This window comes from Pezoporus wallicus, unplaced genomic scaffold (assembly GCF_028554395.1).
Source record: "Pezoporus wallicus isolate ANWC-B61680 ecotype Strahan unplaced genomic scaffold, APGP_CSIRO_Pwel_v1 contig_9584, whole genome shotgun sequence".
NCBI lineage: Eukaryota > Metazoa > Chordata > Aves > Psittaciformes > Psittacidae > Pezoporus > Pezoporus wallicus.
The window spans coordinates 534,947-552,710 of NW_026640928.1; the positions used below are offsets into that span (position 1 = coordinate 534,947).

A 17,764-nucleotide genomic window follows, 5' to 3' on the forward strand; every position below is an offset into this window, starting at 1 on the left:
AGCGCCGGCCCTGAGCCTCGGGTGGCTCTTCTGGGAAGCCGGGGCTGGCGGGGGGCAGATAACATCTCCCCTCGCTGAGAAACCTCACGGTACGTACTAGGAAGGGCAGCGGGTGGGCAGAGATAGAGGTTGGCTTCCCGGCATTATCACCTCCCTGCCTGCAAACAAGCTCCACCATTGCCGCACGCTCCCCGTCGCCACGCTCGCTTCCACCCGACCCTTGGGTTTTCTACTCGATTCTCCCTCCCCATGACCAATGCAATCACTTTTCCTCCCCTCCCAGCAGCCCGGCGCTGCCGGGTGCCTGCCGTTTCGGGGAGGCGGTGGTGGTGATGGTGGTGGTGGTGCCTGTGCTGCTGTAGCAGAATCCGGCTGGGTTGGCCGATGTTTCCTGCCTGAGCAGAGTGCATGGCCCCGATAAGTGCGGCGCCGAGCACAAGGTTCAGCAGCAAGCAGCCCATGGGGAGCACCGCTGCCGGGCTCAGCCACGCACACCAGTGCGACCGTGGGTGCCGTCAGATTGGCCTCGCACCAAAATCTGCTCCCGGCACAGATATGGCGTGGTTTGCCAGAGCCTGATGGTCCATGGGCAGCCGAGCATCTCCCCCGGGACACATGCTCATGGCTGGCAGTGCCGGCAGCGTGGCCGTATCCCCCCCTCCTCCAGCCGCAGGGATCTGGCAGCTCTGTCCCTGGATTCCTGCAGCTTTTCCTGCCGTTCCCTCCCCTCCCGCCCCCACTCCGGTTTTATCAGCTGCATTGAAACAGGTCCCTAGAGGGAAACCCATCAGCGCTGCGAAGCCTTGGCAGGAGCTGAGCGGATGTGGCCCGGGCGGGCGTCCCCGCTGCAGGCAGCTGTGCTGGCAGGAAGCCCCATAGACACCCTGCTCTGGGACCTGCCTGCACCCCACCTCGCAGGTGGGGAAACTGAGGCACGGCTCTGCCAGGTGGGGATGGGGATGCTGGGGAGGGACTCTTCATCAGGGACTGCAGCAATAGGACAAGGGGTGATGGATTCAAACTGAAACAGGGGAGGTTCAGGCTGGATATAAGGAAGAAGTTCTTTACTGTGAGGGTAGTGAGGTGCTGGCACAGGGTGCCCAGAGAAGTGGTGAAAGCTCCAGCCCTGGCAGTGTTCAAGGCCAGGTTGAACAGAGTAACGTGGTCTAGTGTAAGGTGTCCCTGCCCATGGCAGGGGGTTAGGGCTAGATAATCTTTAGGACCTTTCCAACCCAAACCATTCTGTGATTTATGATTCTATGCAAGGTGCTGCGGCAGGGCTGGGTGCTCCAAGTCCTGTCTGGCATGGCTGGTCACTGAGCCATAGTGGTTCCACTGTGCCACTCACCGGGAAGCTGGCTGTCCCCAGACTGGCTGCAGCATATCCCATGCTCTACCCTGGTGAATGAAGTGGCTTTGATGGGCACCAAGCCAACCACGGTGCTCCCCAGGCTCTTTGCCCTGTGGTACGTGTTGGGACTGGTGTATGGCCACACTGGCCGGGGGTTGCTGGGACAGGAGGGAGGCATCAGGGCACTGGGGCTCCCCTGACCCCGCTGGTGTGCTCTGTCTTGCAGCGCATCCGCCTCGCTGGAGCCACGGCAATGAATGGGCACGCTCTGCCGGCCGGCACGCCAGCGCATCCCCGGGGCTGGCATGAGTTCTGCGAGCTGCACGCCATCAGCACGGCCAAGGAGCTGGCGCGGCACTACCTGCGCTTCGCCACCGAGCACCCGCACCATGACCTCCTGGCCGCGGAGAACTTCTCGGTGCAGTTCACCGACCTCTTCCAGCAGTACTTCTGCCATGAGGTGAAGGAGGGATTCGCCATGAACCAGCTCCGCATCCTGCCCGCCGGCCCCGCGCGGGATTACCGGGAGACGCACCGGCGCCACACGGATGCCTCCTTGGGCCCGGTGGCCACCAAAGCCGAGGCGGATCCAGGCTCTGAGCCCCCCGGCCGAGCTCCCGAAGCCACCCCATCAGGGCTCCGCAAGTCCTGGAGCTCGGAGGAGCTGCTGGGGCCGGCACGGAGGCCTTTCTCGCTCAGCCAGCTGCGCAGGAGCTGGCGCAGCCTCTTCCGACGCCGGTCCTCGGATGCTCTCCCTGCGGATGGGGATGGGGACGCGGCGGAGGCAGCGCTGAAGCCGGGACTGGGGAAGCGCATCCTGCCGTGGGGGCTGTCGCGGGAGCAGCCCCCCGAGGTGCGCAAGGAGGGGGTCCTCAAGTACGGGCTGCTGGATGAGAGCTCCTTGGACAGTGGGACGCGCTGGCAGCGCTGCCGCCTGGTGCTGCGGCGAGCGGGGACGTCTGATGGCGAGGAATACGTGCTGGAGCTCTTCGACCCACCCAAGGTAAGGACCTGCTGGTTCCTGCCCCTGTCAGCTGGGTGATGCTGAGGGCTGGGGATGATGCTGAGGGCTGGGGATGGTGCTGCGGGCTGGGGATGGTGCTGCGGGCTGGGGATGATGGTGCTGGTTGGGGATGATGCTGAGGGCTGGGGATGATGCTGCTGGTTGGAGATGATGCCAGGGTACCAGCATGTCCAGTGAGAGGAGCAGGACCGTGCTGCATCCCTGACCACAAGGGTTTGTCACCATGAGCAGCATCTGGGCACGAGCCCAGCACCCAGATGGGTTTGCTCTGCTGCTGCTCTCCCTCATTTGCAGCCTCGCAAGGCTGGACTCAGTTTATTTAAGACCTCTGAGAAGGAGAACCTGTGTTTGGGGGATGGACGTTGCTGTGACCATGTGCTGAGGGCGATTTGTGCACTGATTATCACAGTCAGTCAAGGTGCAATTGTGTTTCTCCCTGCTAGGACCCCAAACCTGGGTTTTCCAGCATCTGCCTTGTGAGATGAGGATAGAGCCTGGTGGCCTCCATCCCGCTCATCCCCAGTCCCACAGAGCCATCCCAACAAGGGTTTGGCACCCCCCAAATTCACCCTGCCTCTGGTTTGCTGGGGCTTCAGCAGCCAGGGCATTGGCTCGCCTGGGCAAGCTGGGAAAGGAAGGGGAAAAGTCTTCCTCTGCTCCCCATGGGACCTGTAAGGGAAGTTAATTTTAGGTTCGTAAGTACTTCTGTAGCTCAAAATTCAGCTCTTGGCTACGCCAGGGAGCTCCCGTGGTGCTTAGAGGCTGGCTGGAGCGGAGATGATGCAGGATGTGAGTGAACAGGGAGCGATGCAGGGGGAGCTGGGGGGGTTTAACCTTTCAAAAGGCAGTTCCTCCCCATGGCAGGTCCCACGCAGGCAGCATGGGCTGCGTTTTCCCTCTTCTCCCCTTTTTTTTTCTGTGCTTGTTTAACTCTGATGACTAAACTTGTGCTTCAGAAGGAGGAAACCTCAGCTGGGGCTGGAGCTTTGTCCCTGCCTCTGGGCTGTGTTTGCTGCTCACTGTGGCAGTGGGGCCAGGCAGCAGCTGGTTGAATTCCTGCTGTTTCTGTCAAATGGCTCCAATATTAAATATTAGAAAGAAAAAAATAAGGAAAAACCACCAAAATTGCACAGTCTGGAAGTAAGAGCTGGTTTTGCTCCATCATGTTGTTAGGTTGCATAGGAGTGTGTGTCCCCATCCCCGGCCATGGGGAGGTCTGGCTCTGAACAGCATCACTTTGGGGTGCTTTGAGGATGCTCCTGGGCAGCATCACTGGATGCTGGCGTGGTCCATACCCCCGCTCACCAGGATGGCACTGGGCATGTCGGACCATGCCGCAGGGACCAGCCTGGCCAGTGGGGAGGAGGTACCTGATGTTATTTCATGCACTGCTGCCAGCTTTGCTCCTCCACATCCTCAGTGGCTTTGCCAGACCTGCCCTTGGGGCTTTGCAAGAGCCAAAACTAAAGCCAAGCAAGGGGATGCTCCCCTTCACAGGGTCCTCAGCACGCAGGGCCTTCCTGGGCACCCACTTATGCCCCCCACCACCCAGAGGACAAGCATCCCACTGTGTGCTGCCTGCCCACAGAACCTGGTGCTTACAAACACTGCTTTTGCCTTTCTTTTTCCCCTTCCCCCCCCCCCCCCCTCCTTTTTTCTCTATTTCCCCCCATCCACTTTGCTTGGGAAGCAAGCCCAGCACACAGCACATTCTTCCTCCCAGTTCCTTTGACCCACGGGCAGGAGGCATTTAAAACAAGCCATTTGCAAGTTCACCCAGTGCTCTGCAGCGTTATTCCTTGCAGTGCACTCCAAGTCTCCATCCTGCAGAGATTTCCTGGTGAGATCCCATCCCCGTGAGGCCGGGGACCCTGTTTCTCAGCCAGGTCTGTGGAAGGGGGGATGTTCCTCCCTGGATTTCACGAGTCTCCGCAGTAAATTGCTTCCTGTGCAAATACTCTCAGGGTGGGTCCTTCCTCTTGAATTAACTGGGCCAGGGCCAGATCCTCTCTCCTTTACAGCACACTCAGTCCAGCCCCTTTTCCACCAAGTGTAGTTGAACTCTGGGGGTGCTGGAAAGCCCCCACGGTGCTGGTGGGTCCCCGCTTCCCAAACCTATCAAGAGGCAAAGAGAGGAGCGGGAGCAGAGCAGCTCGGTGGTGATTTACTTTTGCTTTCTTTTTCCTTGCAAATAAATACTAGGGAAGGATGCAGGGAGCCCCCTCCCCTCCATGCTCTGCCCCACGGTGCTCACAGGGCTTTGCCACTGCCCGTGTTGTGGATCTGCTCCTGATCTGGTGATGCTGTTGGTCGTAGGATCACACTGGTTTGGGATGGAAGGGACCTTAAAGCTTGTCCAGTTCCACCCCCCTGCCATGGGCAGGGACACATTCCACTGCCCATCCACAGACCTTCAGACCCTTTAGATAGTACAATGTAAATGGAGATTCGGCTCAAGCTCATGGCTTTAGAGAATCAAGCCAGGCCTCCAAATACTTAGCACCTTGCAATGACCTGGGAAGGGCAGGGTGCCTGCGGGAAGTGGCCATGGCTTGGCCTCTGCTCCCTCATTTTGGCAGCTTTTATCTTATTCCCTCCCTCTACTTTCTCCCTGGTGCACTTCAATGGGGCCTCTGAGCCTAATCCCATAACATGCCTGGCATCAAAGGGAGCAGGGTGCTTTGAAGGGCCCTAATCCCATTTACTGCTTGGGTGGCCAATGCTGTGCTGGGTGAAGGGGTGAGTGTCAGTGAGCAGAGCCGGTGCCACCCGTGCGGGCATCCCATTCCCTGTCATGTCACTGGAGCTTCAGCTGGATGGGATGGGGTTTTGGGCAGAGGGAGCAGCTCACATTCCCGTGCTTGCAGCCGCTGCTGGATTGGTTTTGGCATCGTTCCTTCCTCCCTCAAGCGCTGGAAAAATGATGTCGCAGAGGAGGGGTTTGGAGATGCCTGGATGCGGAGCTCTCCTGGGAGCCCATCTCAGCCTGGCTGCAGGGCACCACTGGGCTCAGGGCACCGGGGTATCTGTAGTGCTTGTACATATGGGGGTATATAGAGATGTGCACAGGAAAACCAGTGAAACCCTGGGCATGGGCCTATGTGTGCAGCCCAGGTGGATTCTCTGATGTCTGTAGGAGGGCAATGCTCACTTGCTTTCCATGGGGGCACTAAGGACTTTCTCCTCTACCATGATATTTATTCCTGTATCTCTTGTAGGTTTGGGTAGCTCCGAGGCCTCTTCAGCTTCACAAGTTTAAGGCAACCTGCAGGGGTTCGGGGCTGCCCTTTCATCAGCTGAGCCCCAAGTGCCTTTTACATGGCCGAGCCCTGAGCTCCATGAAAACCGTGATTTGCAGCGGAAGCCTCCCGAGCCGTTTCTGTTGCCCAGATGTTTTCACAGGAAAGGGGAAGGGAAATGGGATTTGCATTTGCACTGCTTGCTTTATAGCATTTTAATGAAATCCAGCGCATCCCGTAAATCGATGGCACGCCGAGACAGGCCGGGAAGACTCCTTCCGGAGAGAACCCGCGGAGCCTGTGTCATGGCTCGTCTGCAGCCGCGGCCGCAGGAGCAGTATTTTTATCTCTGCTCAGCGTGAGGCTGCTTTGACTTCCTTTTTTTCTTCTCTTCTTTTCTCTTTTCTCTTTTTCCTCTTCCTTTCACCTGAAGCTGGTTTCTGAGAACTGCCGCCTCCTGAGCATCAGGTCCTGCACCGCTCGGCTCCCATTCGCAGTGCCTGGGACCAGGCGTAGGGTGAGGGTCATCCTGGTGCTGAGCTCCCCATCCCCATTCCAGCTCCTCCTCGAGCTGCTTTGGACCTCCAGGAGCAATTGGAGTTCATTCAGTGAGGATGTGTGGAGAGGCAATGGTGGAGGGGGAGATGCCCTCAGGGATGGAGAGGCCACATTATGGGAAGCCTGGATCCCAGCAGCAGCTGTGTTTGCATCCCTATCCCAGGCAGGGATTTGAGCAATCCCTGTCTTTTGCAGCACAACACTTTGCTTCCAATCCAAAACATGTTTCCTCTTACTAGTGACCTACAATTGTGCTTACAAACTGGATGTGCCCAGTTTGATGCACAAATGCCCTGGTTGCTGCTGCAGCACCGTCAGCTCCTTCATTCCTCTATTCCCACAAAAACAACCAATGCAAAATGGTCTTTTCTTCCCAAGGCCACCATGAGCAGGGTACCCACTGCCTGCAGGCAACGGGTACCTCATGAGAAAGGCTTTGTACTGATGGGAAGCATCTCAGCGTCCCGTCATCGCGTGGCCCAGGGAAGAGCATGTTTGTGTCGATCTGGATCCCATTTGGTGTCCTCCATCCTGTGAGCTGGAGCAGACTGGACCACGTGTGCTCCTACCCTTGTCCCCATGGTTTGCCCAGGGGCAAGCCGGCTGCACGGCATCTCATTTTCTCTCTTTGTTGTCATGAAAATGTTGATCCCAGGCTGGGATTTGCTGCCTTGTTCCTCTATCCAAGAGCAACCCTGTTGCATCATCCCTTGGCGGCTGGACAGTGGGTGGCCAGAGAGCTGCATCCCTCTCCTGGCATCCCCTTGGGTTGCATCCCCAAGGGACCTCATCCTTCTCCTGGCATCCCCAGGCTGAAACCAGGAAACCTGCTATGGGGGAAGAGCTGGGGGGTTTGGTTGTACTGCGATTCCCTTGGGAAAGGCAAAGCATCACCCAAAGGTGCCTGGAGCCGCACCGAAACCCACCGCAGACTTTCACTGCGGAGCAGGGCGAGCAGCACATCCCCAGCTTTGCTTTTGGTGCCGTGCTGCTCACTGTTCTTCGAAGGCAAAGGGCTGGGGCATCCTTTCAGCTGCTTGGTGAGATTTTGGTGGTGACTTTCTCTATATTCCCCCCCTTCCCCCCCCCTATATTTTCATTTTGGGTATCGCAGGGTGGGAGCGCGATGAGACAAAAGGTTATTTGTCATTTATTAACCACAACTTTTTCCATCCTTGGTCATGCACGGAAAAAACACTTTTAGCAGCTTAACCACAGCCCTGGTGCTAATTGCTGAAGAGCAGAGTTTCTTATTTTGGAAACCGTGTTGCTGGGATGGGGCTTGGTTGGGTTGTGAGGGGATGGGTGCAGGATGAAGCAGCCCCAACCTGCTGCATCCCCCGGTGCTGGGGTTGTTGGGGCTTGCAGGAGAGGGGCTCAGGGGCTTTCCTTTCACTTTAACCCCATCCTTTAAAGTCCACCCTGCTGTTGTTGGGGTGCTCATCCCACTGCTGTGACCCCCATGCTTACGGCAGTGATGCTTTGCTGCCTGCCAGCACGTGGGATGCTCATGGTCAGGGCTGTCTCACAGGGATGCTGCAGAGCTGCTCAGGTAGGAGAGCACCATGGGCAAGCTGGGGATCACTGAATCATAGACTGGTTTGGGTTGGAAAGGACCTTAAAGCTCATCCAGCTTCAACCCTCTACCATGAGCAGGGACATCTGCAATTAGATCAGGCCCTGTATAACCTGACCTTGAGTGTTTGCAAGGGACAGGACATCCATCACCTCTCCAGGCAACCTAGCCCCGTGCCTCATCACCCCCATTGTAAAAAATTCCTGCCTTGTATCTCATCTAAATCTACCTTTTTTTTTCCTTTAAAACCATTATCCCTTGTCCTATGGGAGCAAAACATGGAGATATGAAGAGAATCTCAAAGAAGGGGACTGGGAAAGTGCTCAGGGTCTGTACTCAAGCCTCCCGCAGCTGGGGATGCAGGGTGCTGGTGGGTGCTGGGTCCCGCTCAGCCCTGGCACCCGGTGTGAGGTGCCCGGTGGTGTTTTCTTTTGGGTGGTTGTCTCTTTTTACCTTTTTTCTCGTTCTTTTTACGGCCCAGGATGTGGTTGTTGCTGGGTGTTTCGAGGCTGAGCGCTGCTTCTCTCAAAGGTAAATAGCAGTGAGAGGCTACGCAGGGGCTGGAAGGGTTCCCCCCTCCTCGCCGCTGGTCCCGGCTCCAACCGATGCATGATGGATATCGTGGTGTTCAGTCTTGCCTTGAGATGATGCTAAAAATGAAGCATTTTGGGGCAAGATCTACTTCATTCATTTGGGCAGAGCAAGGTGATGGTGCTCGCTGCTGCCGTCAGTAGGTTTCAGAGTGAACAGATTCCTGCAGGTGGTGAGGTGGGGATGAGCCACCCAGTGAGCTTCAAGAGGCTGAGCTTGGGGGCCCCTGCAGTGTGTTTGGGATGCAGGAGGCACATGAGATGCTGGGGGTATGCAGGGAAACGTCCCTCTGGCTGATACAAAACCCTTGAGTAAGGTAAAGCCTCGGGGCGATGCAAAATCCTGGGCATGCTGTGGGGTCCGTGCTGGATACCCCCTGTTCCCCATCCCTCTGGGGCTGGGGTTTGGGGGTGGCTCAGTCCCCGGCTGCAGCCGGCTCTGCTCGTACGCAGGCACCTTGTTGATTTTCCATGCTTGTTGTTTATTCCAGGAAATTATTAAAGCAGCCCACGCTGGAAGCGAGTTTGGCTTAAAATAAGACACAAATGAAAGGGGCTGGCAAATGCTGCCTGTTTACAGATCCTGTTTATAGCCCTCGTCTTCCCAAACCCTGCTGCGAGTGAGAGCCGCCGGGCTCTCTGGTTTTGGGGTGGTTTGTAAGGTTTTGGAGAGGGAATGTTGACTCATTCGCATGGATGTCTGCGCCTCTCAGTGGATGTTTATCAATGCACAAAGCAGGGCCATCAGACCCGAGGATGGGGTGGGGGTTTCTATACGGAACCCCCAAATCCCTCCCCATGGGTATGGATTTGCCCAGTGGCTCTTGGGCTGTGTTTTGCCGCGTCCCAGGTTTATTTCCATCAGGATTGATGGGGTCTGGGCTGTGTTTTCCTGCTCGGCAGCCGCTCAGGATGGGAACAGAAGGCGCTTTGTGCCCTGGCCACCCCCGAGCCAGCGCTTCAGGCTGGCACAACGGTGCCTCTTGTCACCGCGGAGCCTGGTCCCCTCGGGGATGGCTCTGTCCCTGCCGTGGGCTGTGGGGATGCTCGGGGATGCGGTGTCTTGGAAACTCTTTTGTGCCTCTGGTGTTGGTGGGTTGGGATGCGCTGGGGTTTCGGATGTACAGAGGGGAGGGTTTGGGAGGTAATGGCTGGGGTCTGGGATCACCTCTTGTGTTTCTCTGCTTAACAGAGGCAGAAAACCTCCTACCTCCAGTTCCACAAGCCCAGAACACAGCCCCCTGATGGTGCTCACTGCTGCTGTCAGTAGGTTTCAGAGTGAACAGGTTCATGCAGGCGGTGGGGTGGGAATGTGCCACCCTGGGGTCCTCCCCAAGAACTTTAAGGGGCTGGGCTGAGCTCGGGGGGGGGCTGCAGTGGATTTGGGTTTCAGGAGGCACATGAGAGGATGGGGCTGTGTAGGGTAATGGCCTGAATCAGTGGGATCCCAGGCCCTGTCCCCAGCACTAGAACAGAGGACCCCATGGAGTACTGGGATTACTGGAGGATAAATGCTGCGAGGCTGAACACGGGAATGAGCAGTGGTGGAAATCCCTGAGGATGAACACTGGCATTAGCCATGGTGCAAACACCGCTCCCAAGGATATGTGCTGGGATCATCGCTGGTGCAAAGTCCTCAAGGATGAGCATTGGGTTTAACCACAGGGAAAACCCCCAAGGCCAAACACCAGGATGATGTGCCCTGCAAAATTCCCGAGGATGAGCACTGGGATTACCGCAGTGGAACCCCACAAGGATGATCACCGGTGCAGCAAACACCTTGTACCCTCCGGCACAGCCCTTGGTGCCCCCAACAGGACCCTGCTGCTGCCCTGCACCGCAGCAATGGACGTGTTTCCCCTCCAGTTCACCCAGCATTCCGCTGGGATAAGGCTGTGTGCTGGGAAACTTCACAAAACTCCCTGGGGCCTGTGGGTGCAGGATGTGGTTTGGCAGCAGCACAATCCGGTGCTCACAGTGCTATGGGTCTCGGTGGCCATCCATCCATCCATCCATCCATCCATCCATCCATCCATCCATCCATCCGTCACACTGCAGCTCCGGCTGAGGTTTATCCCTTGTGTACGGGGTGCTTGGTGGGCTCTGGGATTTACAAGGAGCGATGGAGCTCGCCTGTATCCATCAGGGTCCTTGCCCAAGGGCCTGTGGCATGTCCCATGGTGTGACTCAGAGTGGAAGTGAAAGAGCAGCGCAGGGAAATCCCTGCACATGGAGGGGCCAGCGCCGGCGCCCGCTGCTCTCGAAGGATTTGCTCTCTGCTCTGCACAGGGCCGTGTCGCTGCCATCATTGCCACGCCAGTATCATCATCATGGTGCCGCTGCCATCATCACTGTGCCACTGCAGCCGTCATTCATCACCATGCCACTGCTGTCATTGCAGTGCCGCCACCGTCATCACCATGCCATTCTCATCACCACCACTGTGCCACCACGGTCATTGCCATGTGTTCTTCCCATCATCCATCACCATGCCAGTACCATCACCTCTGCACCACCACCGTCATCGTCGGTACCATCACCTCTGCACCATCGCCCTGCCACCGCTGTCATTGCTGTGCCACCACTCTCATCCCTTTGCCAGCAGGAGCCCGGGCACTGTCCGCATCCCCTGCGAAGGGCGGTTGGCTCCAGCTCCCTCCTGTGCCTTATGGGTGGTGGCAGCATTTGGGGACCTGGCAGTGGTTGGCTGAGTGGTGGTGCCAGCATCCTGCTGGTGCCGGTCAGACCTGGAGCTGCTGCTCTCAGACCTGGGCTGCGGCCCTCCCGGATGTGGGCACTGTGGCAGTGTGATTTCACTCTCGTTCTTGGAAAGCTCCTGCCTGCCTCTGCACCGAGCAGGGAACGCTGTCCCGCATCTGCTGTGTCCCCTGTGCAGCATCCGGGCCGTGCTCCTTGCAGCAGCGCCTCAGAGCATCATGGCAGGAGCTTTCCCAGCCCGTGCGAGTGGGCTCCAAGGAGTTCTGCTTCCCAAAAAAGCATCGATCCAACGTCTCCTTGGAGAGATGCACGGGGGCCGCGATGCTCAGCAGGTGTCCCACACCGGGGAGCAGGAAAGGCGAGCGGGAAGAGGCTGCGGAGGGAGGATGCCGGAAGGAGCCCGGTGCCCATGGCTCTGGGGCCAGCGCGGGTAGCAGGGAGCGCGGTGGGGCAGGAGCTGCGGTGAGAGCTGCTCGAGCGGAAACGCAGCGGCTCCTCTGCGCCTGCAACGCCCCGGTGCAGCTGTGACCTTGGCCTCACCTTCAGCTCGTGCTCCCGGCGCGGGATCCTTCCTGGAGTCATCAGGTGCCGGCAAACCCGGCTTTGACCCGGGCACAGTGCCCGGTGCATGGGGCTGTGCCGGCATTCCCTGTGCCGTGCTGGTGCTCCCCGTGACAGGGGTGCAGTGGGGTGCCCTTCCCCAGTAGGATGCTCGGGGGAGGGAGCAGGAGGGGGGTTCATCCTGGGGGTGTTTTCATCCATCTCCCACTTTTCCCCGTGTCCCCTGGCACTGGCCGGGATGGGGCTTCCTGATTCTAAACTCTGGAAGAATTCCCTGCTAAGCGCAAAGATGCAGATCCCTGGGGGTTAAGGAGGTGCCAAGAGCTCCTCCATCCCCAACCGATCAGTGTCCCCATCGGTGGCTCAATGTCCCCAGCAGTGCCTGGCTCCTGGGGAAGAGGGGGCAGCAGAATCTGGTGCCCTGTGAGCTGGAGATCACCGGTGTCACGTCCCAGGATGGCCCAGGGGTCAGGACCAGGACTGTGCAGCGTTGGTACGGTGCGGCTGTGTTCTGGGGTGCTGCTTCATGGGGTATCGTGGCCCTGGGTGATTTTAGGGGTGCTCAACCTCGTGCTGGGTTTTTTTTTTTGTAGTGATAGGGAGGAATGGGTTTAAACTTAACCAGGGGAGATTTAGGTTAGATGTAAGGGAGGGATTCCTTACTGTGAGGGTGGTGAGGGGCTGAAACAGGCTGCTCAAGGGAGTTTCGAATGCTCCATCCCTGGCAGTGTTGAAGGCCAGGTTGGATGGGGCTCGGAGCAAGCTGGTTTAGAGTAAGGTGTCCCTGCCCATGGCAGGGGTTTGGAACTGGGTGATCTTAATCAAATCCAAACCATTCTATGATGCTCATGGGCATAGGGGCTGAGCTGGGGCAACATCATGAGCATCCCCTCCTGAGCATCCCAAGCTGGCAGCGAGGAGCACCCAGCCCCGTGGTGCTGCTGCTGTGGCACCTCTCTTGCTGAGCAGCAGCCCGTGGGTGCTGGGTGAGCACGCGGTGTGTTGAGTGTGCAGTTTTGCTTACCAAGAAATCCCTTTCTGGGTACCAGAGCCGGGCATCTTGTGGTACAGGGGGTGGGGGGGGGCAGGCACACCATGCTTGTGGTAGGCACTTCTCCGAAGCCAGACTGCTTTTTCGGGTGCCATTATCTCTCTGCTGCATCATTTCCTTCTCCCCTTCCTGCTCCCCATCCGCACCATCCCCGGGGAGGGACGCGGAGGGCTTCGGCGAACTCCCTGTTCCTGGAAATTCCCCGCTTCCGAGGAAAGCAGGAAGCCGATCCCAGCGCCGCGGTCGGGATGCGTGCCAAGACAACGCTGCAAGCGTGGGGACGTGCTGGGTGTCACAACCCTGAGGGGTGGGGAAGCAGCCAGGATGGGCAGCCCCCTTTGGAGTTGACACAGGGCACGGTGGTTATCCAATGATGCAGGAAAATGGAAGTCCTTCGGGATGAAGGATTGGTGCTACCGCAGCATCTCACGGCATCCTCAGCCCCATTGGCGACAGTGATTGCAGCTGCAATCACTGTCGCCAATGGGGCTGAGGATGCCGTGCGATGCTGCGGTAGCACCAAACCCTGGTGCATGAGCGACTTCTAAGAACTTTCTTTTCACTGCTGATAAGGCCTGATCCTTCTCGTGCTGCGTTTCCGGCCCCAAAGTACACCGAGTGCTCAGTTGAGAGCGTGGAGGGAGGGAGGGAGGGAGGAGAGATGGGGGATGGACATGCTACTGGGAGTAGCACAAGCTTGGAGCAGGATTGGGGCACTTTGGTTGGCAAATGCTGTTGGGCATCCTCATAGCCTCCCCGACTGGTGTGGGTTGGAAGGGACCTTAAAGCCCATCCAGCTCATCCAGGGACCCCTTCCATTGGAGCAGCTTGCTCCAAGCCCCTGTGTCCAACCTGGCCTTGAGCACTGCCAGGGATGGGGCAGCCACAGCTTCTCTGGGCACCCTGTGCCAGCGCCTCAGCACCCTCACAGGGAAGAACTTCTGCCTAAGAACTCAGCTCAGTCTCCCCTCTGGCAGGTTAAAGCCATTCCCCTTGGCCTGTCCCTACAGGCCCTTGTCCAAAGCCCCTCTCCGGGTTTCCTGCAGCCCCTTCAGGCACTGGAGCTGCTCTAAGGTCTCCCTGGATTCTTCTCTTCTCCAGGCTGGATGAGCATGGTACCCTGTCCTTTTGTCCATCCACAGACTCTTTAAATGTGGCTTGTGTCTGGCCATAGGGATGAGCACGGAGGGGTTGGGATCCAGGGGTCCCCCAGGGCCTTTGGCACTCAGGGTGGTCCCTGGCACCCCGGATACACCCTGATCCCAGCGGTGGCCAGCGGGTGCCACGTGCCGCAGCCTCACTTGCTGGCACATGGAGCGTGCTGCGCAGGAGGGGAACCGAAAGCTGCCCGGATGGGTATTATTAACCTCTGTGGAAGTCCGTGCTCAGCACTTTGTCATGTGCCTGTGTCAGCAGCCGCTGACCCCTGCGCCCATCTGCAGGGGCTCCCTGCCTGCATCCCAGTGTCCCTCCCCATCGTGGGTACATTCCGTCTCCCTGAACCACGCTGCCATGCTGGAACCCCCTTCTCCCTCCTCTCCTTCACCCCATCCCTTTGCTGCGGGTACCAGGATGGGTCCCGCTCTGTGCAGGCTGTCCCAGCAGTGCCATATGGGGTATTTCCATGCCACAAGGGGTATTTCCTTGCTGGTGGGGTATTTCCCTGCAGAGCCGGGTACTTCCTTGCTGCCTGCTGTGCTCTGGGTGGCTCCTGGCAGGCTCAGCCCTGTCCCCACAGTGCAGTGGGATGTTTGGGGGTGGTTCACGGAGCTGGGGCTCAGCTCATCCATCCCATTACCCTCCATAGGGCTCCAAGCCAAAGCTGCACGCTGCCTGCTCTGCCGTGCAGGAGGTGCGGAGGTGCACGCGCCTCGAGATGCCCGATAACCTGCACACCTTCGTCCTCAAGGTAAGGACCAGATGAGGGGCGCAGACCCAATCCCGAGGCTTTTCCCACCCTCCGGAGCTCATGTGGTTGCCAAAGGCTCCTGAGCCAAGTTTCAGTTCCTCTTCCCAGCCTTGGACTGGGGAAGAGTGCATGGGGGGTGCTCTGCACCCGCTGGGGTCAGGGCTGGTGCCCAGCATGGGTGGGAGGGATTTGAGTATAGAACCATGGACTGGTTTGGGTTGGAAGGGACCTTAAAGATCCTCCAGCTCCCACCCCTGCCACAGGCAGGGACCCCTTCCACTGGAGCAGCTTGCTCCAAGCCCCTGTGTCCAACCTGGCCTTGAACACTGCCAGGGATGGGGCAGCCACAGCTTCTCTGGGCACCCTGTGCCAGCGCCTCAGCACCCTCACAGGGAAGAGCTTCTGCCTTATCTCCAACCTGAACTTCCCGTTTCAGTCTGAACCCATCACCCCTTGTCCTACCGCTACAGTCCCTGATGAAGAGCCCCTCTCCAGCATCCTCACACGTACCTCTCTTTCTGAAGCCCCCTCTCACGTCCCTCTCTGATGTCCCCCAGGTCACCAACGCCACCGACATCCTGTTTGAGGCAGGGGACGAGCAGCAGCTCAGCTCCTGGACGGCCGAGATCCGGGAATGTGCTCGCAGGGGGTAAGCTCCCGATGGATGCCCCCAAGCCTGGGCATGGGGATGACCCTTCCGTCCCCCCCCAGGGCTCAGCCTGGCTTCTCCCATCCCGGCAGGTCTGACGGTGGTGACCCCGAGCTCCTGGCGTGCTGGCACCCCAACCCTGCAGCCTCCAGCCCCACCACCAGCACGGACACCCAGGGCCAAGGTGAGCAGCGGGGACGCCCTGGGGATGGGGCATCCCTTGCCGGGGGGGGGAGTCTCTGCATCCCACCTGGCTGATGGAGCATCCCCATGTGCAGAGGGGAGGTGGATGGGGGCGACGGGCAGGGGGTCCCCGCTTCCCAGGGGCACTCATCCCTATGCCCTAACAGGGGCGATGCCAGGGGAGGCGGCAGGGCCGAAGATGGAGCAGTTCCTCTCCTCCTGCCCCTGGTTCCATGGGCCCATCTCCCGGGTGAAGGCGGCTCACCTGGTGCAGGTGGGGGGGCTGGAGGGACACGGCGTCTTCCTGGTGCGGCAGAGCGAGACGCGCCGCGGCGAGTACGTGCTCACCTTCAACTTCCAGGGCAGAGCCAAGGTACGGGCGGGAGAGGGGGTGGGATGGGGGTGGGAATCTCGCGGGAGCCCTTTGAGGAGTGTTCCCCCCCGCAGCATGGTCCATGTCCCATCATCCCGCCCCGTGGAGATGCTCTTCCCTTGTGGTCCCTGCCCTGGTGCTTGCAGCGGGCTGGTGAACCCATACCCATCCCTGGTGGGGACAATCCATGCAGTGATACAGGCACTGAGGATGCAGCACATCATGTTAAGGCCCTTTGTCCCCCTCCACCCCAAATATCCCTGTGTCCCCCATCATCTCCTCCTGCAATGGTGCTGGTAGAAGGGTAACAGGTCCATGTTTCCCCCCACAGCACCTGCGGCTGGCACTGACGGAGCGGGGCCAGTGCCGCGTCCAACACCTCCGCTTCTCCTCCATCGTGGAGATGCTGCAGCACTTCCATCGCTACCCCATCCCGCTGGAGTGCGGGACAGCCTGCGACGTCCGGCTGTCCAGCTACGTTGTCGTCCTGCCCCAGCCCCAAGGTACATGGGGACGGAGGGATGGGGACGTTCCATGGGGTGCCGGAGTGGGGCTCTTCATCAGGGACTGATGGGACAAGGGGTGATGGGTTCAAACTGAAACACGGGAGGTTCAGGCTGGATATAAGGAAGAAGTTCTTTACTGTGAGGGTGCTGAGGCGCTGGAACACGTTATCCAAAGAGGTGGTAAATGTCCCATCCCTGGCAGTGTTCAAGGCCAGGTTGGACCCAGGAGCTTGGAGCAAGCTGCTCTAGTGGAAGGTGTCCCTGCCCATGGCAGGGGTTGGAACTGGAGGAGCTTAAGGTCCTTTCCAACCCAAACCATTCCATGGTTCTATGGAGTGCAGGAATGTCCCAGCAGGAGGGTCCTTGGGGTGGATGCTGGTCCCCTGGGGCTGGGCAGCCGCCCATGGGATGAGGGGAAGCGGAAGCATCAGGGAAGCAGCACAAAAGGTGACTCCCAAGCTCCCACCTTCCTCTTTTGAGAAAGGAGAAGCTGCCCCAAACCACTGCAGATGGGGGGGGCACAGGATGCATCCAGCACCACACCCGATACCCGGGAGCAACAGGGCAGGAGCATCCCATTGACCGCCCATCTCTGCCCTTCACCCGCAGCTCCTGGCTCCAGCACCACGGTCCCTCTCCCGCTGCCCGTTCCCAGCTGGAGCCCTGCCTTCAGCCTCAGCCCCACCAGCTCCTCCTGTCCTCACGGCCCCGACGAGCCCCCTCCGGGCCCCCCATCGGAGCAGATCTTCCACGTGGTGCCGCCGCCGTCGGAGCTGGCGCAGAGCCTGCGCCCCGGCAGGGCACCCCCGGCGCCCCGGCCCCGCGATTCGGACTACGAGGTGGAGGCACCGGGCCGGGGCCACGTCCGTGCCGTTGACAACCAGTACACAGCGCTCTGACCGGGGCTGCCGCGCGCCGGGATGAGCTTTCGGGTGGAGAAATCCCAGAGCCCTGCTGGGTATCCCATGGAGGGACAGAACGTGCCCCGAACGTGCCCCGTTTCTTCCTTCTGGTTAGGGATGAGCATTGTATTTTTGCAAGGAAAGGGGGTAATTTTCACTCCAGTCCGGGTGTGCTCCCTCTCTTCGGCCTGTTAAAGGGCCTCTTAGTTGTATTTTCTGGTTGTTATAATCAAAGCTTTCTTTGTCACTGTTTACACACGCCTCTCGTGCCTGAGTCCCCGCGTGCCGGGCAGCGCGCCGTCGGGCTCAGCGTCCCCCCCCGGGGGCTTGAGTTGCACCCAGTGAATTGGTTTAAGGCAAAGGAAAAAATGAGAGGAGTGGATTGTAATTCATCACCAGTTGCTGCTCCGGCGAAGACGGGTCCCATCCTCCTGCCCCAGCACTTGCTGCTGCCAAAGCCCCCAGCCAAGCCCAGCCTGCTGGAGCTGAGCTCCTGCATCGGGTGAAGGTGATGGTCACGATCAGAGTTAGGGCTTTGGGTTTAGATAAGGCAAAACCCTGGCTTTTCTCACCC

At 59.0% G+C, this 17,764-nt stretch overlaps 1 protein-coding gene across 1 annotated transcript; it reads left to right on the forward strand.

Annotated features, from left to right (window-relative positions):
* The first annotated feature begins 789 nt into the window (after positions 1 to 789).
* On the forward strand, positions 790 to 17,270 carry SH2B3 (SH2B adaptor protein 3). Its single transcript, XM_057421278.1, has 8 exons — positions 790 to 947; positions 1,578 to 2,354; positions 14,476 to 14,577; positions 15,135 to 15,226; positions 15,319 to 15,410; positions 15,577 to 15,782; positions 16,114 to 16,285; positions 16,898 to 17,270. The coding sequence occupies exons 1-8, from the start codon at positions 822 to 824 to the stop codon at positions 17,185 to 17,187; spliced, it is 1,857 nt and encodes a 618-aa protein (XP_057277261.1). The 5' UTR covers positions 790 to 821; the 3' UTR covers positions 17,188 to 17,270.
* The last annotated feature ends 494 nt before the right edge of the window (positions 17,271 to 17,764 follow it).

What these genes read in the sequence shown, in the direction of transcription:
- SH2B3 (XM_057421278.1), top strand. Translation starts at nt 822, where the DNA reads ATGTGGCCCGGGCGGGCGTCCCCGCTGCAGGCAGCTGTGCTGGCAGGA. An exon ending in CACGGACACCCAGGGCCAAG is followed by an intron (nt 15,411 to 15,576) that starts GTGAGCAGCGGG and finishes ATGCCCTAACAG; the next exon opens with GGGCGATGCCAGGGGAGGCG. An exon ending in CGTCCTGCCCCAGCCCCAAG is followed by an intron (nt 16,286 to 16,897) that starts GTACATGGGGAC and finishes CTTCACCCGCAG; the next exon opens with CTCCTGGCTCCAGCACCACG.